This window comes from Chenopodium album, chromosome 5 (assembly GCF_948465745.1).
Source record: "Chenopodium album chromosome 5, dcCheAlbu1.1, whole genome shotgun sequence".
Taxonomy (NCBI): Eukaryota; Viridiplantae; Streptophyta; class Magnoliopsida; order Caryophyllales; family Amaranthaceae; genus Chenopodium; species Chenopodium album.
This window is the reverse complement of record NC_137838.1, coordinates 1,154,086-1,181,158: the sequence shown is the minus strand read 5'-3', so window position 1 is coordinate 1,181,158 and position 27,073 is coordinate 1,154,086. Positions and strand designations below refer to the sequence as shown.

Below are 27,073 nucleotides of genomic sequence, written 5' to 3'. Positions count from 1 at the left end.
CAATCGATCGTTCATAAACTTTAGGCTAGTTTAATACTCTCTCCGTTTTTAAATACTTGCTTCATTTCTATTTTTTGCACTATTCATTTGTTCTACTTTGACTACTGTTTGTGATTTATACATAAGAAAAAAATATAGTTTTGTGGGTACTTGTTGGAATCATTTCAATGAATAGATTATTAATTTTCAATTGTTAGAATTTATACTTATTGGTAATTAAAGATACAAGTGATCAAAGATTAGCATCGGCATACATGTCCAAGAGAAATGGAGCAAGTATTTAAAAACGGATGGAGTAGCCTTGAATGTATTGTATGATACATAAGTTGATAATGTAAGAATGGATGACATACAAGGTATGGTATAGCACGTACTTTTAACAAAAGTTTGTTAAGATATACGTATATTTAATTCGTAAATAATTTCATGTAATTCAAACGCACATGATGTAAAAGTATAAACCACAATAGGAGTAATGAATACAATGTGGACACGGACACGGCCTATCTCCGGTGTATTGAGGCAATTGAGGGAGTAAGCTAAGCATTATTGAGTACACAATCACAGTAGAAGCATTTTCGCGAAGATGAGAAAAAAAAAAAAAAAAAAGGAGGAAAGTGGGCCCTATTTGTTCACGTGGTGGACGGTATGATGGACAAAAGGCGTACCAAAGTTGACACCCTTGTATCTGAAGGTTTCCCTTTTGGGCCCCACTTTTTTCCTTATTTTGGCTTCAATTTGGGATTAAAGGTAACCTCACTCTATTTTTATTAACTCAACATCTTGGTAATAGTACACCCATGCATCACATTCACACCCTCTTGCTGAATTAGTGATCGATTTCGATCTTGACTTAGGGCATACCTTGAAATTTAATTCAGTTCAGCTCAGTTTAGTTCAGTTAAGCTTCTAATTTTCTTTTCTTATAAAATATTCAATTCAGTTCAACTCAGCTCAGTTCAGTTAAGCTCCTAATTTCCTTCTCTTATAAAATATTCATTTTAGTTCAGCTCAGTTCAATTCAGTTCAGCTCAGTTTAGTCAATGAGAACAGGCCATTAGTGATTAAAATTGAACGAGGCTTATGTATCTCTATCTTTGGCCATGTTCGGTAATTGGCTTTTTAATGGCTTTTTGGTTAGCTTTTGTCTTTTGGCTTTTTTAGGTGGTCAAACAGCCAAAAAATGTGTTTGATAATTGGCTTTTTAGTCAGCGAAAAAACTGACTTTTAGGCCAAAATGAAAAAGCTGCTTTGAGTAGCTTTTTTGTTGGCTTTTGGCTTGTTGGCCCACAAATTATCTAATAAACAGCTAACAACCAACAATTAATTTACCAAACACTTTTATAAACGGCCAATTTCAAAAGTCATTATAAACAGCCAAACATTCCACCTAGTCAAATAAGCCAAGTGAACCAGCCAACCGTCAAAAACCATTTGCCAAACAAGGCCTTTGTCATTCAATTGATACTTTAACATTTTCATATTAAGCTCGTCAAGCTCAGCTCGGCTCATTAACAGATAAACCATACACAAATTGATTATGAACTACTTACGAGTTCTCTATTCGTGTCAAGTGACTCATGTCCATCCCTACTCGCGCAGAAAATGCAGAGATAACAATCTTCAAATGCAGAAAATCAGATCGTACCATCCTCGTTTGCTAAGATTAATGTATGATTGAATTTGGAAAATTATCAATAAAGCCAAACAAAATGGAAATCCGAAAATTGCAGAAAATCAGCAAAGTTTCAGTAAAATGCTGGAAACCGGTGTCAGACTAAATCAGATTACAGATGGAGTTTTCTAGAATCATCTAGACCCTTCCCCATTCTCATAGTACCCAGTACTACCTATTTCGAATATGATCGTTGTTCCCCGTAATTATTTATACTTAGTCTACATCATTTGCTCTTGTGTATATCTCTATATCAAAATATATACGAGTACTTTTATGAGATAAACAAAAAATTATAATATGTCAAATTCACCATACCTAATTCTATCGACAATGTCGTTACTAAGGTACGACTTTATTTCTAACTTAGGCTAATAATTTATGATGCAACCTCGATCAACATGTCATTATTGCTTAGCTTATTATATGCTAAAAATGAACTCACCACACATTAATTGCATCTTCTTATCGGCCCCAACATTCATCTACATACCATTTACCCTTTTTTTCGGCTAATTTGTCTACCTACGTACTCATCTTACTATATATTTAAGGTCGTGTCATGATTAGTCAAAATTTCTATTATACACTTGAGTGTAAACCAATAAATAAATTACTCAAAGTGACATTTGTTTATTATTAGCTCGTAAAATATCGACCACTTACACATAGCGACACACTTATATATGCACCAATGTAATATTTACCCTTCTTTCAGCTAATTTGTCTACCTACAAACTCATCCTACTATATGTTTTAGGTCTATGTTTTAGGTCGTGTCATGATTAGTCAAAATTTCTATTATACACTTGAATGAAACTCGATGAATGAACAAACTACTCAGAGTCACATTTGTTTATTATTAGCTCGTAAATAATATCGATCACTTACACATACATAGCCACACACGCATCGATGTATGATAAATGCCGCATTCTTTGTTACACGAAGAGTCATTGGCGATTATTGCTTAATACATGGTATATTATCGTACTTGTTACGAAAAGTTAAATTAGCATTATGAAACAACTTTAATTAGATAATTAAGCTTAATAGAGTTTATTTAGACGCTTGAATGTGACTAGTACTACACAAACTTTACTAGCTTTTCAAGTTTGGTTTAAAGTTTAAAGAGCTTTAATTCACACTGCTAGCAACAAAAGTACAAGAACTTTTGTTACAGTTGAAACATTATAAATAGTTAAATACAAAAAAATGAATGGCTAAAATAAAATGCTAGTATTTGTCAAAAGAAAAGCTAAGTAAAGATAATGGGGGGTGACAATTGACATTCATGCATAGGACCCCACTTATGTTTTGACAATAATTATCTTCAAAGAAAATACAATTAATTACCCTAGGATTGTTTAGATGATTAATATAACATCGGTCCAAATATTTAACTTAATATATTGTTTAATCTACACTTATATTTGCTAAATGTCTATTTCCTCTAATATTTTATTAAAAGAATAAATAGACACTTTTTATCAAAAAGTAAATAAAAAGATAGGAGCTGAAAGAGACCACATGTTTCATTATTCTCATAGATTCTTTCTACTAAGTAATACACTATTAATTCATCCAATAAAAGATAATTTGAACTAGTAATGTAACAATTAAAGCCGCAAAAGCGGTGCAATAATAGGTGAATGCATACATAAGTAGTGTTACAACTTTAATTTCAAAGATTTTCTTTGATTTGAAAGAGCTAATAACAAAAAGTTATGACTATAAATATGCAATATGTTGTAACTTGTAAATATTAATCTTAATCGTACTAAAATTACAGATTAATTAAAAAAAAATGTACTCGTAGACTACAGACCATGTGAAAATTAAAGTAAATAATTAAAAAAAAAATAAAAAATACCCATTTTTACTTTACTTTCAGTGCCATCCACAAAGTTAGCTCTTTCTCTCTGCAAATTCCAACTTTCACCACCTTGGATCCCGAGCATAATCAATAATGCAAGGGCATTTTCGTCCTTTCCAGTTGCTAATTCAGCTCAAAATTCTCTCTCCTCCCATTTTTAGCATCAGATCTGTACAACTTTTGCAGTTGCTCTTTTTTTTTCTTTCTTTTTTTTTTTTTTTTGATGATGCTATCTTTTAATTATTTATAGCAAGAAGAAGAAAAAGAATAAAGGCAGGAAAAATGTGGTAGAAAAAATAGAGGTTCTAAGAGTAGAGCCAGAATTTTTCCCTGGCGGAGGGGTATGATAGTAAAAGGGAAAATACGGAACGATCGGATTCGGAGGGGGTGGCGCTGGCCCGTAATGATACGGGGGCGCGTAATAATATCCCCCTCCACCCCCGATACTACCTCCACCACCTTGCGGTGGTGGGTAGATGTAAGAAGGTTGAGACGGCGGGGGTGGAGATGAGTAGTAGTAACTCCCACCGCCACTGCTACCGCCGCTGGACGGTGGCGTGGGCGGCGGAGGACAACCGCTTGTGGTGGTGGACGGTGGTGGTGGAGACGGAGGCGGTGGTGACGGCGGTGGCGGGGTGATGGCCGGAGGGTTGCACGGTTGGCATGTGTTGCACATTGTGCAAGCGACGTCGTAGTTGGCTACGACACGGAAGTTGGCGGTGGCGAGAGGGAGGATGTTGAGGAGGAGGAAGAGGAGTGAGAGGAGTTTCCTCCGGTGGTGTTCCATTGTAGAGAGAGAAAGGGAGAGTTAAGAGTAAGAGAGGAAGTAGAGTGAAGTAGTGAAAGTGGGAGTGGAAGAGAGTGAAGGTGGTTTTATATTGGTATGAAATGAAAGGGAAGAAAAGAAAGGTGTGGAGTGTGTGTTAAAAAGAGTCAAAAGACACCGACATGTATCTTAAGTTTTTCACTTTTGTAGTTAATTTTTTTACAAAGAGAGTTGTTTTCGGTTGATTAATTGATAATTAATATAATGATAGAGTGGTGGACTTGGTTACTAACTTGAAATAAAATCTCGTCTACACTATTAATTTTTGTGTAAAAATTGAGGGATGATTTAAAGAAACTTGATAGAAGATGCTTTAATAATGTACAGAAATAGTATATTAATTTTTAATTAGTAGTTTCCTTGTTGATATACCTAAACTAGCATATTGTAACCTAAATTAGCTAAGAGAACCTATAATAGGTATACTACTCCTTACATTTCTTTCTCCTTATTGTGGGTAATATTACCATTGTAGAAGGCGACCTATAACTAATAATCCATCGCATGAATCTTTTATTTCTTTTGTGTCACTGGTTCCTCAACAGTGTCGACACAAGAGTCAAGAACTCGTGGATTAACAAGCTGAGGAGACAAGTGACAAGTTCAACATTTACATTTATTTTCTTATGACCAGATAATTTTGCACAATTGTGATGGACATCTGAAGCAATGCGTAGTTTAAAACCTCGTCCGAAACACTCACTAGTTTTGTAGTGTATTTCAATACGTTTTTCCTCTTAATTTTAACACCTTAACATGATACATTCTATCTAGGACAAACTAATAGTATAACTCTACAAGCAAAGGAGTACATTTGTTTAACGGTGTGACAATTTCTGATAATTTAGTTAGTACTTTGTATTTTGCATTAACAAAGACAAAATAATTAGTTCAAAAGTATGATATTATCTTCACTAATGAAGTTTTATGGATTATGGATGAACTTTAATTTGGCTATTTTAAGAAACTTAGAAACGTGTAAAAAAAGTATTGGTTAAATTAGTATGACATGGAAGATAGTGAAAAAAAAAAAGAAAAAAAAAAAGAAGATAAAAGTCGCGAGTGGAACGTGGTGAGTAGGATTTACGAAGGTGCTAATGAAAGACACCGGAAAGAGTTTTTGTACTGTCAATCTTAGCCGTCCATTTTTGTTTTAACGAGTACATTATTTACGAGTACGAGTTACAGGGTTATTATACTGTATTTTTGTTTGTACTATTCTTTGTTTGTTGACTGAAATGAATAATCTATTTTCACAAGAATTTTTATTACTACCACGTGTAACACGTACTTCAGTACACAGGTTGATAACATAGTGATTTAATCGGCCAATCTTATCTAACTCATCAGCTGAAATGATGGGCTTTAAATTATCCGGTTTGTTTGATTAGTGGTAAAAAACGGTGATACAATGTACCTTGTAAATAAATTGGTTCTAGCTGTACTATTCTCTCCGTTCCTTAATTTTTGTTCTACTGTATAAGGATAATATTATGAGTACTTTGTTAATTTTAGATTGAAAAAAAAATGACGAGAGAGATAAGTAGTGGGGTTAATAGAGTGATTGTCAGAGTAAAAGAGTAGTCAGTCCTATATGTCCAAAAATAACAATGGGCAAAAATCAAAAAGACGACTAAAAAGAAAACTAGGGTAAAAAATAAGGGACGACAGAGGAGGTACATTATAAACCATAGTAAGGGCCTGTTCACATTTACTTAAATTCAGTTTAGCTCCAATCAGTCAGTTCAGTTCAGTTCAGCTCTTAATTTCCCTCTCTCATAAAATATTCATTTCAGCTCAGTTCAGTAAATGTGAGCAGACCCTAAAAATAGTGGCGTCAATGCTATAATGTTAGCCTATCAGATTATTGTTTGATGATTATATTTCTTAAGAACTTTCATCAACATCTATTACCATTCTCAAAGTGGTATTGGATGATAATGGAACTAAGATTTTTGAAGAAAAACACAGGCTAAGTTTAGGGATGAATAAGATTATGTTCATTTGCTTGTCAATTATTTTGTATTAATATTTATAATTGTTGTACTGATATATTCGGAAGATCCTCCCTTTCTTGCAACTTACCTTCCTTGATTCATCCTTAATAATTTTGCGAATCCCTCCGTATATAGTAATGATTTTTTTTTTTAAAAAAAAATCTATTATATCAAAGAAAGAAAGAAGGGGAGGAAAAAAAAAACACTCCGTAACAGGTATGATGTCGATCTGAAATAGCAATGAGAACGGACACATAAATATTTATCATATACGGAATAGAAAATTTTTGACACCACAAGGTATTCGCAAGTGACTACAATAATGGGCACTGGGACAGGCTAATGCAAACATACGAGTGATACAATAAGATCAACTAGTGGACAATGCACTTGCACAAAACACACTAGCTAACTTGGTTCAAGCAAGGACCATGTTCAGATTTTTTTATCTACGTACATGATTGGGGCTGCTCCTACGTTATAATTAAAGTGCACAAGTACTGTAACAACTCACAACTGGTATCAATATTATTATATTGTTCATTTTTAAAAGTAGTTTAATTGCTCGATATATACCATTCAGTGATTTTGTGAACTCGAGTTCGAGCTTAATTACCTCAACTTAATTGAGTCATCATTGAGCTTGTAGGTTTTGATTTTTAGCTAGTATGAACCGATCATAAATAAATTGAACTATTTATGAATGAAGGAAATTAAAACTAAAGTGAAATGGACTGAACTTAAGCTGAATAGAATATAGGTCCTAATTTAAGATGTTTAAAGAGAAATAATATTTTTTTTAAGTTACATACAAAAATAAAATAAATTACTACCTCCCGTTTTTATTACTCGCAACTAAGGAATATTTTATGTCTCACAAATAATATTCCTTTATTGCGAGTAATAAGAAACAAAGGTTGTATAAATTATACAAGCATATCGCTGGAAAAAGATTGGAGTATAATTTTGTATTATTGTACACCGTATTATATTAAAGAAAGAACGAGCGTTATAAAAATAAGTAAAATAAAGATAAACTCCGTAACTAAATACATGCGCCTGCAGAATATGACCGCCGACCAGCTACATATACCAGCCTGGTTCGGTGCCCTGCCCTGTACGTGGATTATTTTCGTATCTTTTCTGATGTTTTTATTTTTTATTTATTATTACAGAAATATTTAATAAATTAATGTAGCATGACTAATATCGTGTGATGTATATAATTGGTCAAAACTTATTTTTAAATAATGCTTGCTATAAAAAGAATCTTATGATTCTTAATTTTATTATAGATTTGTGGCAGCCAAAGACACGCAACGTTAGCAGATCGTATATATGTGTAGGAGATCGTATATATGTAGCCAATGTAGGAGGCCATGTTCTCTTCACCTTCAAAAAATACGAAGTAATATTAACTAAAAATAATTTTAATTTGGTAAAAATAATTTCAATTTGGTAAAAATAAGTTCAATTTAGTAAAATTAATTTTATTTCGGTAAAAATAATTTAAGTTCAGTAAAAATCAGTTTTCTTAAAGAAGAATTATAATATAAAATCAGTAATAATAATTTCAGTTCAGCAAAATAATTTCAGTTCAGTAAAATTAATTTAAGTTTAGTAAAAATAATTTAAGTTCAGCAAAAATAATTTCAGTTAAGTAAAAATAATTTTAGTTCAACAAAATTAAGGTGAAGAGAACTGGGCCTTACATCTATCCATGTTAGAGCGATATATCAATATCGGTATATATAATATTGAGGTCGTGTCCATAAACCAAGGATAAGAATTATAAGTACCAGGAATAGATAATACTCTGTAATAAATTTATACGGAGTAACTTAGGGCTTGTTCACTTCAATTCAATTCAGTTCAGTTCAGCTTCTAATTTCCTTGTCTCATAACATATTTATTTCAACTCTATTAAATTCAACTCTAATCTAATCAGTTCAGTAAATTTGAACAGGTCGTTATTAGAAAAAATACCGATAAAAAATACTCATATATAATTTTGATTGTTTTAGCAGGTCCTAAGTATAGCTGTCAATTCGGGTAAACGGATCGGGTTTTGGTCAAGTAAGAGTGGATCGGGTCGGGTCAATTCGGATTAATTCCATAACCTATACGGGTCGGGTTTGGGTTAGGTCATGCTTGAGTCGGGTCACGTCGGGTCATACTTCTGATCGGGTTTGGATCGAGTTTAGGTAGGAATAATAACAGGTCGGGTTACATTCGGGTCGGGTGAATAATAGATCGGGTTTAATTCGGGTTAAGACGGGTTAGGGTAATTTCGGGGTTCGAGTCGGGTTCGGTTCAAGTCAATAATTTGCGGGTTATAATCAAGTCGGGTCATTCTCGGGTTCAAGTCGGATTCGGTTCAAGTCCATAATCTGCAAGTAATAATCAGGTTGGGTCATTTTCAAGTCGGGTCATTCTCGGAGTCAAGTCGGGTTATGTTCAAGTCAATAATTTGCAGGTTACGATCAAGTCAGGTCATATTTGGGTTCAACTAGCTATACATAGATAATTATCATTTTTATCAAGCTAATTATTTCCTTTGACTATAATATAAATGGCAATATACTAGAGAACTATAGTTTATCATTTAGGAAGATAATTATCACTTTTGACCATACATCAAATATATACTATACTTAACTCTTAAATTAGAGGATGATACTCCTTTCTTTTGCTGGCCTGGATCGACTAGGTCTCCCTAGACAAAATGTTTTGATCAACAATAATAAGGTGGTCTAAATTGCATTTAAAGTGATTTGATATTGGGTTAAGAACAATTTGGGTTGAATTTAGGTCAGGACAATAACAAGTCGTGTTGATTTTGAGTCGGGTTAGTAACAGATCGAATTGAATTTTTGGGTCAGGTTAGTAATAGGTCTGGTAAAATTCGAGTCGGGTCAATAACAAGTCGGGTTGAATTTGGGTCAGTTCAATAACAAGTCGGGTTGATTCCGGGTCAGGTTTGTAACAGGTTGGGTTAAATTCGGGTCGGGTTAGGAACGGGTTGGCTTGAATTCATGTCAGGTTAGTAACAAGTCGGGTTAAATTCGGGTTTTGACGGGTTAAAGTGGCTTCGGGTCAATTTCGCTTCAAGTCGGGTTCGATGTAAGTTAATTAAATTGGTCGTTGTAAACCGGTAAATCGGTACAAGTTGTAAACCGGTAAATTGGCCGTTTAAAAGCAAATTGAATGGTTCCACACACCCAATTGGACCCCCAAAGGTTAGTAGGGATCATGGTAAACATTTCGGCAATTTTTATTTTCGGGCGAAAAAAAGTTAAAAAATTCCAAAATTAAAGGCTATTATATCCACGCTTTTTGAGAATTTTTGGAGGTTTCGGGGACCGGTGTCGAAAAGTCTTGAAATTCTATGGGATACATCTCGAGGTCATATAATGCCGTATGGAACCATATATGATCATTATTTGTTGTCATAAATGCTCATGGTAGGGTTGAATTAATAAAATCGGTGTATGTTGTAAACCGGTAAATTGGTCGATTAACGGCAAATTGGATGGTTCCATCCACCCAATTGGACTCTCGGAGGGTATTTGGGACCATGGTAAATATTTCGGCAATTTTTATATCCGGGCAAAAAAAAGTAAAAAAAGTTCTAAAATTGAAGGCTAATATCCACGTTTTTTGAGAAATTTCGAATGTTTTGAGGTCTGGTGTCGAAAAGCATTGAGATTTAAGGTATACATCTCGGGGTCATATAATACCGTTTGGATCCATATATGATCATTATATGTTGTCATAAATGTTCGTGGTAAGCTCGAGTTAATGAAATCGGTGCAAGTTGTAAACCGGTAAATTAGTCGTTTAAAGGCAAATTGGATGGTTCCACCTAGCCAATTGGACTCCCTAAGGGTATTAGGGACCATGTTAAACATTTCAGTAATTATTTCCGGGTGAAAAAAAGTCAAAAAATTCAAAAATTAAAGACTAATATCCACACTTTTTGAGAAATTTTGAAGGTTTCGGCCCTTAAAAATGCTTGGTTCATTTTAACACTAAAGGGAGTATATTCACAATGTCCAATTTTTTTTTTTTTTTTAATAATTATTGATTACACTTATTTTTTTTTTATTAATTATTTTTTAAAAATAATTTAATCTTGCCTGGCCTTTTCCCTTAATCCATAAAATATACCTTTATGTTTCCTCTTTTTAGCTGTTTGGCGGATCTCTATAGTAGAGCAAAACTGCAAATGGGTTACTTTTAATCACAAGTCAATAATAAATGATTGCTTAGTTTGAATGTCTGTCCATTTGTTAAAGGATATAGATATTGTTTGCTTAGCTGTATCCATTTTTATGTGACATGCTAAATATCAGTACTAAATTATCACCTACTCGTGTTCTTTTGAAGAGAATTTAAACTTTACAAGTCGGTAACGAAAGCAATTGTATTGGGCCGTCTTCCTTAATTAAGTGGATCATAACAAGCTTTTGGGCCTTTTGTATTGTATCATGCGATTAGATGGACTGATGCAGTCATCTCATTATTCTATTAAATCAAACAAATTTAGAGATTCGTTTAAATTAATTATGAAATAATTGAGTAACACCTAAGACGTGCACCCACGTTGAGAGAAATATATAAGAAGCCGGCACAACTAATCACAGCTTCTACATCTCCACTACGTGCATTTTGCATCTCTACAACATTTTATTATTTCAACTCTTTCTTTACTTCTCATGATCTCACTTCGACCTCGACCTCTACCTATCTAATAATCCATGGCACCCTCGCGTGCCATGATCCTAATCCTCCTTTTTACATTCTCTCTCTTTTCTCCTACGTATACTCAAAGAGTCGTTCCTAAATCACCCCCAAGCCCGCCCCTAGACGATCTAGCACCGGCACCGGCTCCCTCTTCCGATCTATGCAACGGCATTTGGTTATCCTACACTTACCTCTCCGGCAAGAAAATCCACCCTATAAAAAAACTTCCTAAACAACCTTATAGCTTTAAATCCGAGCTTATCATCCTTAACAACGACGAAGTTGCGCTTAAGTCATGGATGGTCTTTGTAGGGTTCCAACATGGTGAGTTACTTGTGTCTGCCTCTAATGTTGTGCTCAATAATGGGTCCAGTCTTCCCGGGTTTGTCGATGAAGGGGCGGTGTTTTCCGGGTACCCGATGGCTAATCTTAAGACCGCGATTCAGACTGCCGGGGACGTAGATCAGATGTCTGTGAGAGTTGAGTTTGAAGGGACTCAATTTGGAGTTAAACCTCCTAGAGTTCCTTTGCCTCATAATATATCTCTTGCTAATGATGGATACATTTGCCCTAAACCTGTTAAAGAAGGTATGTTCTTTTAATTTATCGATATATGCTAACTTTCTTTTGATGTAGACGTGATTTGATCTTATATCTTGATTACTACATACCTCAGTAATGCTAGCGTTGGCATCTAATCTAACTATCTATTGGGCGGTAAATATGTTAAATTTTTATTAGTATATGTAGGTTCCTAGCTACATCATATGTACTTATTTAACATAGATTATTAATTAGTTTAATTGGTATGAATTATGTTGGAATTTCTATTATGTTTGACTTTTTCAATGCACGTACCTAGCTAAAAATTGTTTATACTTTCTGTCACAAACCATCTAAAACAATTAAACAAACAAAAAATTCTTATAAAAACATAAAATTCTTACGAAATTGTGATTGACTGATTCATGTATTTGTTAATCACGATTTTGATATCTCATACATGTTCAATTGACAATTGCATGAGCAACGTCTTTGGTCCAAAACAAAATCTTTTCTAGTATATTAATCACCATTAAAACTCATCATAGACTTTTTTTATCAATCCTCATCAACAATAAATTAATATTGAACATGGTTACACATAGAAGTACATGTTTTATACGTACGAGTACTAACATATGACGAGAAGAAAATGGGAGAAATTTTTCAATAGAATCAAGAGCGAAGTCAAGAAGTTGGTGAAGGCCCAGCCCCCATGGCCCAACCCTCAGCCCGACCCTTCCTTAGTTTTCTAAATTAGGCTCCAATACATAAAATGTAGCTCTTTAAGACAATTTGGTTAAAGCTTTATTACACGTTTTAAAAAAAAAAAAACAAAAAAAAAACAAGCAAATGGATAGGTTAGGTCTTGGCCCTCGGCTTTCATGTCAAATCCAATCCAAATACCGAATAAACACCTTATATGGTTGGTTGAAGCCCCTTTTTTTTTTTTTTTTTTAACATATTAGAAAAAAAAAGTTTAGATTCGACTTCCAATGTTTCAAATCTTGATTTCGTCTTTATTTAATCAGGGGAGTATAAAAGTTTCTTAAACCTTAATGTGAATCATACTCTCGTCTCGACCTTCGAGTACCTAACGGCCCTCCTACCCCCCACAACCAAATGAACGTTTCAATGTTCAACGGCACAATCCACGCCCCCCAAAAGTAAGAAAAAGAAACCAAAGAAAGCGAGTACAAAAGAACATTCGTCTATTCTAATGTAATAAAACCATCACTTTCATTCATCACACTTTCTTACACACAAACAACACCATATCAAAACACAAAGAAATTCAAATTCAAAAAGGGTTTTGTTATTTGTCGCTCCCATTTTACCGGGTAACGCTCCCTTTTTTTCTTGAAATTCCAATCTTACCCTTGATATATAAATACAGTTTTTTCATTCCCGACCCACATTAATACAAAAAAATTACATTAATTATCAAATACTAAATCACAACAATAATCACAAGACATATGTTGATAAACGTACTTAACAATTTAAAAAAAAAAAAAAAAAAAAAAAAAAAAAAAAAAAAATTTGGGACATCCGCCTAAAATTTCCGGATGTCCCTAGGTACATCCGCCTAAAATTTCCGGATGTGCCTAGGTACATCCGCCTAAAATTTCCGGATGTGCCTAGGTACATCCGCCTGAAATTTCCGGATGTACCATGGAACATCCGGATTTTTTAGGCGGATCCCAACTTCCGCTTGAAATTTCCGGATGTTCCATGGTACATCCGGAAATTTTAGGCGGATGTACCTAGGACATCCGGAAATTTTAGGCGGATGTCCTACTTACCGAAAATAAAAAAAAAAAAAATACTTACAGAATGATCCGACGCATTCTCCGGCGTACGTATGTTCCACTCGCCGTCCATGACCCAAGACCCGTCGGAAAATTTAACGATTTTTGAAAATAGAAATTTTAGGTGGTCGTGGGGACCGATTTGGTTGCAAGGTCGTGGGGACCGATTTTGGGAAGCTTGGGACAACAATGTCGTGAAGTAAGGGTACCGTTTCATGTATGGTGTCCAAATGGGGAACAAGTTCATTTTTATAACCCATATTGCATAAAGGGCATAGTGGTAATTTCAAGAAAAAAAGGGAGCGTTACCTGGTAAAATGGGAGCGACAAATAGCAGTTGAGTTCAAAAACCACTCCACTTTTTTCAATTCCCAAAATACCCTTTTACTCAATTCACAGCTTGCTTCTACTTCTACTCAGCTGTTACGCGTCTCTCTCTTCACTATTTCTTCCCTCTTTCTCTCTCTTCAAGCTCCAAACCCATTCATCAATGGCGGCCATTACTTCACCCCTTCTTCTTCTCCTCATTTTCTCTCTTCTCTCTCTCTCTTCCGCCCAACCACCCGCCGCACCACCCCCATCTTCCGACACTTGCAACGGTATATACCTAACATACACCTATAACTCCGGCAAAAAACTCCACCCCATCTTCAAAACCCCTTCAAAACAACCTTTTAGCTTCAAATCAACTCTCACAATCATTAATAACGACGAAGTTGAACTCAAATCTTGGAGGGTTTTTGTCGGATTTCAACATAAAGAGGTCTTGGTCTCTGCTTCGAATGCTGTCGCCGCCGCCGGCGCGACTTTTCCGGAGGTTGTCGGAGATGAGGGGGCAATTTTTGGTGGGTACCCACAAGCGGATCTTAAAACTGGGATTCAAACTGCTGGTGATTCTGAACAAACGACTGTTAAAGTTGAATTTCAGGGGACTCAATTTGGGGTTGCTCCTCCTAATGTTCCTTTGCCTACTAATATTTCTCTTGTTAATGATGGTTATAAATGCCCTAAACCTACTAAGGCTGGTATGATTTATTGTTCTCTACTCTTTTTTTTTTATTTAGATTTTTTGATTATTTTTGGAATTTGTGAGTTGGGTTATGAAATTTGGATAAGAATTTTTGTGGGGTTTGGTTGTGTTGGACGATCATGAGAGTTTTGGGTTGCTGTAATTTTGAGTAGAAATATTTGGTTTTGCAATTGATTATGATTTCAGATGGATTGTTTAATTGGGTTATTGATGATTTGGGTAATTTAGTCAATCATAGAATGCTAGACTAAGAGTTTGGATGAATGTTTTTATGGGAGAATATTGGAGTTTGGTTGATGAAATGTATGCTTATGACTTTGGGTTAAAAGGTCGTTCTTCTTATTGGAATTCGATTGGGTTATCAAGTTTTGGATTTGAGCATAGTTGAGCAAAGAATGTTAGATAGAAACTTGATGTAATTAGGCACTTATACTTGTTAGAGGTAGGTGGGATCTATGGTGAGATGATATTAATGTAGATTGCTTGCTAATGCTATGATAAATAGTAAGCTATGTAATACATGTAGTAATTTGGTTGTTTTGATGTGTTGGTGGTGATGTTGATGACTATGATATTGACCTCGAAATCGTAAACTTCAGATAATTTAGCTGGTTAATTGACTATCATAAATGGATCCGTTTAGATGAGTGGTTGATCTTTAGCTGATTTTTTTCAAGAACATATCATTTTGGTTTAAATTGGGACAGGAGTAGCATGTTCAAGCAAGTGAATTGAAGTGTAGATTGGTTGAATCTTGAGTACTCTAAAGTCGATAGCTTCTACTCATTTTAACCTTAGTCTTGGCTAGTAGGAATAAGGTTGTACGCATATAGGTTGGACCCATCTTTAGGGCATGGTGGTTGTTATTGTAGATCATTTTTTACTTTGGTTCACTAGAGTGCTACACATATACTAAATTTCAATGCTTATCCAATTCACGGCAATGACCTTGCTCTATTGACTAGCTGAGCTTGGGATTGCATCTAAATGGTGTGTTTTCAGCAATGCTGAGTAATTAATTCCTAGGCAGTGAATACCATTACTACAAATGTTACTAGCTTGCTTTTGATCATATACTCTTTTCAGTCTTTGCTTAGTTTTCTAGGTATGAGTCTTGTGTTAAGCATTACATATCTTCAATTCATGCTTCCCAATGAACAACAAATGTTTTTTCACCTCTGTCTGAACAATGATAATGAAGATGACCTTGCTTTCTTTGAGACGTTACCTTGTACGGAGTACTCTGTATTATTGTAGCATGTACTATGCTCTTTTATAGCCAAGCATACTGCCTCTGCAAAACACTTTGAGTGCTCTCAGCTATTAGTTGCGCAAGATGAACACTACAGACATAATTGGCTCTCTATAAAATGAAAACCTTGATCCTGAACTTATCCTAAACATACTGACGTTGTATTCTCCTCAGTCCTAACTAGCTGATCATTATCCATTTGGATACCAAGTAAATTCTAGTTGCTAAAATTGGCTAAATTACCTTGTCTTAGCAACTTCATGTGTATATTGCCTTTATAAAAAAAAAAAAAAAAAAAAAAGTAGTTCTTATAGGTCATTAATACGAATCTTAGAAAGTTAAAACCCAGCAATCTTGGGTGTACATTAGCCTTAGGTATTCCTACTCATTGATCAAAACAGTGTAGGTCACATTAGATAATATATCAATACAGCATATGTTGGCTTACTCGTATTTCATATGCGGTGTTGGCAATAGTATGGTAAATTCTTTCAAATTTATATTTATGTTCAAACTATATTGTTCCATTTATCAAATGCTTCACTTGTAACGCGTATCTGATCTCATTTTAGTAGTATAATATTCATTATTTCCGTTTCTATGTTACAGGAAATGTCACCTTGAACACTTGTTGCACCCGAGATCCAGATTACAAACCGAAAATGACCGTAAAAGACGAGTTTTTGCCTAGGCAAAATGGTGATCTGACAATCATGTATGATGTGACAAAGTCTTATGAAGGGAGCTACTGGGCTCAAGTTACTATGACTAACCATAATCAACTAGGCCGTCTGGATTATTGGAAGTTAAGCTGGAATTGGATGAATGATGAATTTATTAAAGACATGAAAGGTGCTTATCCTGATGTTGTTGATGCGAATGATTGTATGAATGGCCCCCAATCTGTGCAATACCAAGGCCTTGATTGGTCCACTGTGCTGAACTGTTATAGAAGGCCAACAATTGTTGATCTTCCTCCACAATACGCCAATGACACCACCCTTGGAAAGATACCAAATTGTTGCCGTAATGGTACAATTTTGCCACCAGGGATGGATGAAAGCAAATCTGTCTCTTCATTCCTGATCCAGGTTAATAAAATGCCTCCACAGATGAACCAATCTACTGTAGAGCCGCCTCAGAACTGGCAGATTAAAGGCATTCTCAACCCAACTTACACATGTGGGCCACCTGTGCGAGTCAGCCCAAGTGAGTTCCCAAGCGCAAATGGTCTACCAATAAATACGACTGTTTTTGCCAGTTGGCAAGTTGTTTGCAATATCACCAAGCCTAAGAACACCCCTCCTAAATGCTGTGTCTCATTCTCATCGTACTTCAATGACTCTATTGTCCCTTGCAAAACGTGTGCTTGTGGCTGTCCCAAAAACACTGGCAAGACCTGTAGCACAACTGCTCCGGCTATGTTTCTTCCTCCTGAGGCTCAGCTAATCCCATTTGATAACCGTACTAAGCTATCCGTTGCTTGGGCTCAATTAAACCACCGCCCCATACCAAACCCACTTCCGTGCTCTGATAATTGTGGTGTTAGCATCAACTGGCATCTATTCACAGATTTCAACAAAGGATGGAGTGCAAGAGTCACAATTTTCAACTGGGAAGAAACAGTCTTTGCTGACTGGTTTGTTGCTGCTGAAATGAAAAATGCTGCTGCTGGTTTTCAAAAGGCTTATTCATTTAATGGTACCGTTATGGGTGATGACAACACGACCATTTTCATGCAAGGTATTGAGGGATTGAACTATCTTATGGGAGAGACTAATGGCACCAAAATATCAGATCCGCGGGTTCCTGGTAAACAACAATCAGTTCTTTCCTTTACCAAGAAACCTACTCCAGGAATCAGAGTTGCAGAGCGAGATGGTTTCCCTACCAAATTTTACTTTAATGGAGAAGAATGCTCTCTTCCAAGCATTCTTCCTATCAACAGTGGGTATCGGAAGGGCCCGTTGACATTAATTCCCGTTCTTGTTGCGATTCTGGCTCTCATCTTTACCCAGTAATGACTGAAGAATGGGGGATTTGCTCAGATTTTTGTAGCTGCTGCTGCTTATTCTTTCATTCTTTTGTGATTCGGTCAACGTGTGCTGACTGTTGGCCTATGTGACTGAACTGCATCCACAGTTTAACTGCAGAATGCTGATAGTAGCAGGTTCGGTTGAAAGGAATATATGTGCAATTGTTATTGATTGTTAGCTAATTAGATTACTGTAGTACATAAATATATTGATATACAAACAAGTGAAACATATTGCTGTAATTCTATATTTTGGGTTTTTAATTTATCATTTCTTGATTTCTCACCTATTGTGAATGCCAGACTTTTAATGAGGTAATTACTACACATTCACAACCATTGTTTAATAACTTCTCCTTGGCAACGGTGTATATGTTTAGAGTTGTCAAAAGTTGACCCGATCCGAAATACCGACTCAAACCCGATTATTAATCGACCCATCTGAACCCGAAAAAATGGTGACCCAAACCCGACCTGAAACCAACCCTAGACCCGAGTTGACCCGAGTATGTGAGATCCGAACCCAAACATGAACTGACCTGAAGATGACCGACCTGACTGTAACCCGTAAATTATTGACCTTAACCAAACCCGACTTGAACCGAAATTGACCTACACCCGTTTTAACCTGTTAAAAACCGAATTTAACCCGACTTGTTACTAACCTAACCTGAATTTAACCCGATCCGTTCATAAACCGACCCGAATTTATCTCAACCTGTTACAAACCCGAATCGAAATCAACCCAACTTGTTATTGACCTGACCTAAATTCAACTCGAGTTGTTATTGACCCGACCCGAATTTTACCGGACCTATTACTAACCCAACCCAGAAATTCAACCCGATCTGTTACTAATCCGACTGGAAATCAATACGACTTGTTATTGACCCGACCTAAATTCAACCCAAATTGTTCCTAACCCGATTTCAAATCACCTTAAATGCAATTTAGACCACTTTATTATTGTTGATCAAAGCATTTTGTATAGGGAGACCAGTCCAGACCAGCAAAAGAAAGGAGAATCATCCTCTAGCCTACCACGAACATTTATAACAACAAATAATGATCATACTTCCAAACGACATTATATGACCCCGAGATATATCCCCTAAAATTTCAAGACTTTTCGACACTGTGCCCCGAAACCTCCAAAATTTCTCAAAAAACGTGGATATTAGACTTCAATTTTGGAATTTTTTGACTTTTTTTCGTCCAGATATAAAAATTGCCGAAATGCTTACCATGGTCTCAGATATCCTCCAAGAGTCCAATTGGATGGATGGAACCATCCAATTTGCCTTTAAACAACCAATTTACCGGTTTACAACTTACACCGATTTCATTAATGCAACCCTACCACGAACATTTATGACAACAAACAATGATCATAAATGGTTCCAAACGACATTTGTTGACCCCGAGATATATTCCCTAGAATTTCAAGATTTTTCGACACCGGGTCCTGAAAACTCCAAAAATTCTCAATAAGCGTGAATAGCCTTCAATTTTTGAATTTTTTTACTTTTTTTTTTCTTCCGAAAATAATAATTGTCGAAATGTTTACCATGTTCTCTAATATCCTCCGGGAGTCCAAATGGGGGATGAAACCATCCAATTTGCCTTTAAACGACCTATTTACCAGTTTGTAAATTGCACCAATTTCATTAACTCAAGCTTACCATGAATATTTATGATAGCATATAATGATCATATATGGTTCCAAACGGCACTAAATAACCCCGAGATATATCCCCTAGAATTTAAAGACTTTTCGACACCGGGCTTCGAATCCTCCAAAATTTCCCAAAAAGTGTGGATATTAGCCTTCAATTTTGAAATTATTCACTTTTTTTTCGCCCGGAAATAAAAATTGTCGAAATGTTTACCATGGTCCCTAATACGGTCCGGGAGTCCCATTGGGGTGGGTGGAACCATCCAATTAGCCATTAAACAACCAATTTACCGATTTACAACTTGCACCGATTTCATTAACTCAAGCCTACCACGAACATTTATGAAAAAACATAATGATCATATATGGTTCCAAACAGCATTACATGACCCCAATATGTATCTCCTAAAATTTCAAGACTTTTCGACACCAGGCCCCGAAACCTCCAAAATTTATCAATAAGCGTGAATATTAGTCTTCAATTTTGGAATTTTTTAACTTGTTTTCGCCCGGAAATAAAAATTGCTGAAAATTTTACCATGGTCTCTAATATCCTCTGGGGGTCCAGTTGGGTTGGTGGAACCATCCAATTTTCCTCTAAACGGCCAATTAAATTACCGGTTTACAACTTGCACGGATTTCATTAACTTAAGCCTACAACGAACATTTATGTCAACATATAATGATAATATATGGTTCGAAACGACATTACATGGTCCCTAAATTCTCAAAGTTTTTCGATATCAGGCCCCGAAACCTCCAAAATTTCTTAAAAAGCGTGGATATAAGCCTTTAATTTTGGAAATTTTAGGCTTTTATTCGCCTGGAAATAAAAATTGCCTAAATGTTTACCATGGTCCGTAATACCTTTCGGGAGTCCAAATGGGTGAGTGGAAACATCCAATTTGCCTTTAAACGACTCATTTACCGGTTTATTACTTGCATCGATTTCATTAACTCAACTTTACCACTAACATCTATGACAACATATAATGATCATATATGGTTCCAAACGGCATTAAATGTTTACCATGGTCCCAAATACCCTCCGAGAGTCCAATTGGGTGGATGGAACCATCCAATTTGCCTTTAAACAACCAATTTACTGATTTACAACTTACACCGATTTCTTTAATTAAACCCTACCACGAACATTTATGATAACAAATAATGATCATATATAGTTCCAAACAACATTATATGGCCTCGAAATGTATTCCCTAGAATTTCAAGACTTTTCGACACCGGGCCAAATACTCCAAATTTCTCAAAAAGCGTGGATATAGCCTTTAATTTTTGAATTTTTTGACATTTTTTCGCCTGGAAATAAAAATTGCCGAAATATTTACTATGGGTTCTAATACCCTCTGGGAGTCCAATTGGATGGGTGGAACCATCCAATTTGCCTTTATATGACCAATTTACCGGTTTACAACTTGCGCTGATTTCATTAACTCAAGCCTACCACAAACATCTATGATAACAAATAATGATCATATAGGGTTCCAAACAACATTATATGACCCCCAGATGTATCCCCTAAAATGTCAAGACATTTCGACACCGATCCCCGAAATCTCCAAAATTTCTTAAAAAGCGTTGATATTAGTCTTTAATTTTGGAATTTTTTGACTTTTTTTCGCTCAGAAATAAAAATTGCTGAAATGTTAACCATGGTCTCTAATATACCTGATGTGTCTATTTTACATAGTGTTTTACCCCCGTCCCTCGGTCATTATTAGTAGTGTTTTTGGCTCTTTCGGGCCACTTTTATTACTAATATGAGGTTTCTAGTGTTTTCGTAGTTTTGGTTGAGTTTTGCAGGGAATTGCACCTTTGGAGCATTTTCCCGGGATTTTTATGAAGCGACTACGAGCATTGGAAGAACACGACCACTTATGGAGCCCAAGGCCGGTTAGAGCCATCGAGCCGGTGATTAAGGGCTCGGTTATTTGGATCGCGAGGCAATTGGACCATGAATTCGAGACCCGAGAGGAAATATGGATTGGGCCGAGAAATCTAGCCCAATCGAAGTCCAAAGCCTTGAAGATAAAGACCGGGCCCGATCGGGCAAGCAATTGCCCGATCGGGCGGATGTGTGGGAGTGCCATCAAGGGAAGGCGCGCCCGATCGGGTGAGCTGCTAGCTCGATCGGGCGCGGCAACTTAGAAGGAGCACTGGCAAAAAGGCGCGCCCGATCGGGCGGCCTCTAGCCCGATCGGGCGCGTGTTTCTGGAGAGGTGTTTTTGGACGAGCAATTAGTTTCTAATTAGGAGTTGTTCTTAGTTTTGTTTAAATACGTTTTTGTACGGATTTTTAAGAATCTATCTTCTTCCTCTTCTTCTTCTCTTAATCCTTTCTCTTAGTTTTTTTCTCTCTACTTAGACTTCTTTCTCTAAACTCTCTCTCTAAACCTTTGTTATTATTTCTTTGATTAATTCCAGATTACTTTTTGGTAACGATTCCTCTTCCCTTAATCTTAGTTGTTTATTTTATTCCTTTCATAATGATTTATTTTATTGCTTTGATTTGTTTAGTTTCTATTATGTGAGTAGTTTTATTTCTAGGGTTTATGGGGATCTAATAAATAATATGAAGGGGTAAATTATTGTTGTTGATTATTAATGCTAGATTAATTTCCTATTGATTGATTTAATGCTCTGTGACTAGATTAGGCCTATCTTTTATGCATGAGTTTGACAATATTGATTCAAGAATCGAGAGATGAGAATTAATGTTTAGGTCTAGTTTCAATAGGCAAGTTATTTATAAATGGTTAAGTCAAGATTCGAGAGATGAGATTTAATACCGGTAAATTAATGGTGTGATTGTAATACGTAGCGAGAGCCCTTTACAATCTGGTTAATTGATGCATTGATGATTGACTAATATTGATTATTGGTATTGCATGATAATTTCTTATTGGATTGTTTTAATGTTTTACAATTGCGGCTTGTAAAAGTATAGCAATATTAAATTGATGAATTGAGCAGATGTTAATTTGATATTAAAGGCTATTTTCAATAAGAACTTAGATCTAGTAAATTGCGAGAGCCTGTTAGATCTATGTTGTTTAATAAATTGCGAGAGCCTGTTAATCATGTTATTTATGCAATGTCAATGATTGATTACTATGTTTTACCCTGGAATATTATTTATTGGTGAACCTATGCCCTAGATCCCTTTATATATTGTTCTCTTCTTACTCTTATCCTTTGTAGTTTAGTTTCTTGCTTAATTATAAATATTGGTTACTTAAATAATTTAGATTATAATAATTAGTTAGGAGTAAAAAGACTTGTTTCCCTGTGGAGATCGACCCTACTTCCCTATCTACCTTAGTTAGTGATTTAGGTAATTATTTTTGATTAGGGGATACGATTTTACCCTGTCAATACCCCGGGGGTCCAATTAGGTTGGTGGAACCATCCAATTTTCCTTTAAACGGTCAATTTATTTATCGGTTTACAATTTGCACGGATTTCATTAACTCAAGCCTACTACAAACATTCATGACAACATCTAATGATCATATATGTTTTCAAACGGAATTATATGACCCCGAGATATATCCCATAAAATATTAATATTTTTCTACACCGGGCCCCGAAACCTACAAAATTTCTCAAAAAGCATTGATATTAGTCTTCAATTTTAAAATTTTTTGACCATTTTTCGCCCGAAAATAAAAATTGCCGAAATATTTACCATGGTCCCTAATATCCTTCGGGAGTACAATTGGGTGGGTGGAACCATCCAATTTTCCTTTAAACGACCAATTTACCAGTTTACAACTTATACCGATTTCATTAATTCAAGCCTACCACGAACATTTATGAAAACAAATAATGATCATATAAGGTTCCAAAAGGCATTATATGACCCCAAGATCTATCCCATAGAATTTCAAGACGCTTTGTCACCGGATCCTGAAACCTCCAAAATTTCTTAAAAAGCGTGAGTATTAACCTTCAATTTTGGAATTTTTTGACTTTTTTTCGCCAGAAAATAAAAATTGCCGAATTGTTTACCATGGTCCCTAATACACTTCGGGGTCCAATTGGGTTGGTGGAAACATCCAATTTTCCTTTAAATAGCCAATTTAATTATTGGTTTACAATTTGCACAAATTTCATTAACTCAAGCCTACTACGAACATTTATGACATATCTAATGATCATATATGGTTTCAAATGGCATTATATGAACCCGAGATATATCCTCTAAAATATTAATATTTTTCTACACCTGGCCCCGAAACCTACAAAATTTCTCAAAAAGCATAGATATTAGTCTTCAATTTTGAATTTTTTTGACTTTTTTCGCCCAAAAATAAAAATTGTTGTAATGTTTACCATGGTCCCTAATACTCTCCGGGAGTACAATTAGGTGGGTGGAACCATCCAATTTTCCTTTAAATGACCAATTTACCGGTTTACAACTTGCACCGATTTCATTAATTCAAGCCTACCACGAACATTTATGACAACAAATAATAATCATATATGGTTCTAAATGGCATTATATGACCCCGATATGTATCCCATAGAATTTCAAGACGTTTTGACACCGGTCCCTAAAACCTCCAAAATTTCTTAAAAAGCGTGGATATTAGCCTTTAATTTTGGATTTTTTTTTACTTTTTTTTCGCCTGAAAATAAAAATTGCCGAAATGTTTACCATGGTCCTTAATATCCTCCGGGAGTCCTTTTGGGTGTGTGGAACCATTCAATTTGCTTTTAAACGGTCAATTTACCGGTTTACAACTTGCACCGATTTATCGATTTACAATGGCCAATTTAATTAACTTGCACCGAATCCGACTTTAAGCGAAATTGACCTTAACCCGTCAAAACCCAAATTTAATCCGACTTGTTACTAGCCTGACCTGAATTCAGTCCGACCCGTTCCTAACCCGACTCGAATTTAACCCAACATGTTAAAAACCCGACCCGAAATCAACCAACTTATTATTAACCTGACCCAAATACAACCCGACTTGTTATTGACCCAACCTGAATTTTACCAGACCTATTACTAACGTGACCCAGAAATTCAACCCGATCTGTTACTAACCCGACTCGAAATCAACACGACTTGTTATTGTCTCGACCTAAATTCAACCCAAATTGTTCTTGACCCGATTTCAAATCACCTTAAATGCAATTTAGACCACCTTATTATTGTTGATCAAAACATTTTTTTCTAGGGAGACCAAGTCAGTCCAGGCCAGCAAAAGAAATGAGCATCATCCTCAAATTTAATTAAGAGTTAAATATGGTATATTTGTTGTATGGTCAAAGGGTATAATTATCTTCCTGAATGATAAACTATAGTTCCCTATTATATTGCCATATATATTATAGTCAAAAGAAATAATTAGCTTGATAAAAATGTTAATTATCTGTTTATAGTTAGTTGAACCCGAATATGACCTGACTTGGAAATGATCCGACCTGATTGTAACCTGCAAATTATTAACTTGAACATAACCCGACTTGACTTCGAGAATGACCCGACTTGGAAATGACCCAACCTGATATAACCCGTAAATTATTGACTTGAACCGAACCCGACTTGAACCCCATAATGACCCGACCTGATTATAACCCGCAAATTATTGACTTGAACCGAACCTGTCTCAAACCCGAGAATGACCCGACTATATTCTAACCCGCAAATTATTGACTTGAACCGAACCCTAATTGAACCCGGGAATTACCCTACCCCGTTTTAACCCGTGAAAACTCGAATTAAACCCGACCTATTGTTCACCCGACCCAAATGTGACCCGACCTGTTATTAACCCGACCCAAACCCGATGGGAAGTATGACCCGACTCAAACATGACCCAACCCAAACCCGACCCGCATAAGTTATGGAATGAATCTGAATTGACCCGATCCTAGTTGACTCGACCCACTCTTACCCGACCCAAACCCGACCCGTTTGACAGCTCTATATATGTTAATAATGTTATAACTCCCTTCGTTCTTTTATAAAATACAACATACTGACTTGTGCAGAATTATTTAGGTGGTTAAATTTGTTAAGTCCCCTATCCCTAAATGATCTTCCTGTCAAGGAATTATTACATTTATGTTTTTTAAACGCAGTAGTTTGACTTCTTTATTATTTACATGATATTATTACATGATACAATACATGTTATTTTGTTTAATGTGTGATTAAATTAATCACCACGTATACTTTCATAATATTACTTCCTCCGTCCCTAAATTACATTCCTCTTTGAAAATTTACACGGGAATTAAGGAGGAAAGAATTAGACAAATAACAATAATTAGATAATGCAATGGGAAGTACAAAGATAGATTACTATATTACTCATGACATGTCTCAATCCTTTGCAAAAAAAAGGACCAATCACATGCTCCTAATTGAAAATTTTTAACCAATCATATTCATTGTAATTTGGCACAAGGATTACGAGTGAGATTAGGTAAGGATGAGTGAGAAAGCATTAAATATAAAACAGAAAAATAGAGTTTATTTACTAAAAAAACTTACCAAATATAAAAAGGAGGAATGTAATTTTAAAATACCAAAAATAAAAAGGAGAAATGTAATTTAGGGACAGATGGAGTATTAAAAATACATATTTATAGTTAAATATGTATGTCAAATGAATCATAATAATGAATATGACAGGGAATGTCATAAGAGTAATAATGTAAACCAGATTTAATTAAAGTTGTTACATTATGTTGACATGACCATCCAAAAAACAGAAGAGATATTTATCATATAATACCATTTCCCATGATTGATGATTCCAAAGTTCAAAGCCAGTTGAACAAGGTAGTGAGATATTCAATGATTAGGACTAAGGAGCAACGTTGTCCACTAATCTTCTCTAAATCCAGCTATTTCGGAAGTATGTGTTAAACACCCAACCTAACAATGTAAAATGAAAAAAAAAAAAGCCTTGTTTACTATAAATGTTCTTTAGTTTTCCTAATCTCGTAAAGCATGCATAAAACTTGTACTACCTTCGTTTCATATTATTTCATCGTCATATAAGATTTTGTTTGTTGTTTGTTTTAACGTATATATAATCATGATTTTCCTTTGACACACACTACTTTAATTATCTTAATACTCCATAGAATTTTATTTACACAAGTACACTAATGTGATAGGAAAAAAAAACGTTAGTGGTGAAATGTGATGGTAAAACAAATAAAAAAGGTTTTATCAATTTGTTTTGTTGTGTCATTTTACTTTATGAAGTTGCATGTATCTATCAGTGGTAGGCTTTGCTTAATGGCTTTCTTGATAACTTGTGACAATAAAAAAGGTTTTATCAAATTTAAAAGTCATCATGAATCCATAATCCACCGACTAATAATGAGTTTTTATAATAGAGATGATAAATGGAATAATGGATCACTTAAATTTCTTAAGTTCTAATTAATTTGTTTTTAATGACATTTCTAATGATAACTTATTTGAGTTCTATATGCGGATGATGACCATATTAAAGTTTAGTGTCACCTCCCTTATCATGAGATTCATATATTCGCATCGAGCTGGGAGCGGAGCTAAGAGAAATTAACACCGGTTACTCACTCCATATATAGATT

The 27,073-nt window shown here is 35.3% G+C and overlaps 1 protein-coding gene across 1 annotated transcript; it reads left to right on the top strand.

Annotated features, from left to right (window-relative positions):
* Positions 1–13,890: 13,890 nt before the first annotated feature.
* LOC145631425 (COBRA-like protein 7) lies at positions 13,891–18,077 on the top strand. The gene is made up of 2 exons (XM_081683495.1): positions 13,891–14,499; positions 16,366–18,077. The coding sequence occupies exons 1-2, from the start codon at positions 13,965–13,967 to the stop codon at positions 17,775–17,777; spliced, it is 1,947 nt and encodes a 648-aa protein (XP_081539621.1). The 5' UTR covers positions 13,891–13,964; the 3' UTR covers positions 17,778–18,077.
* Positions 18,078–27,073: the final 8,996 nt, after the last annotated feature.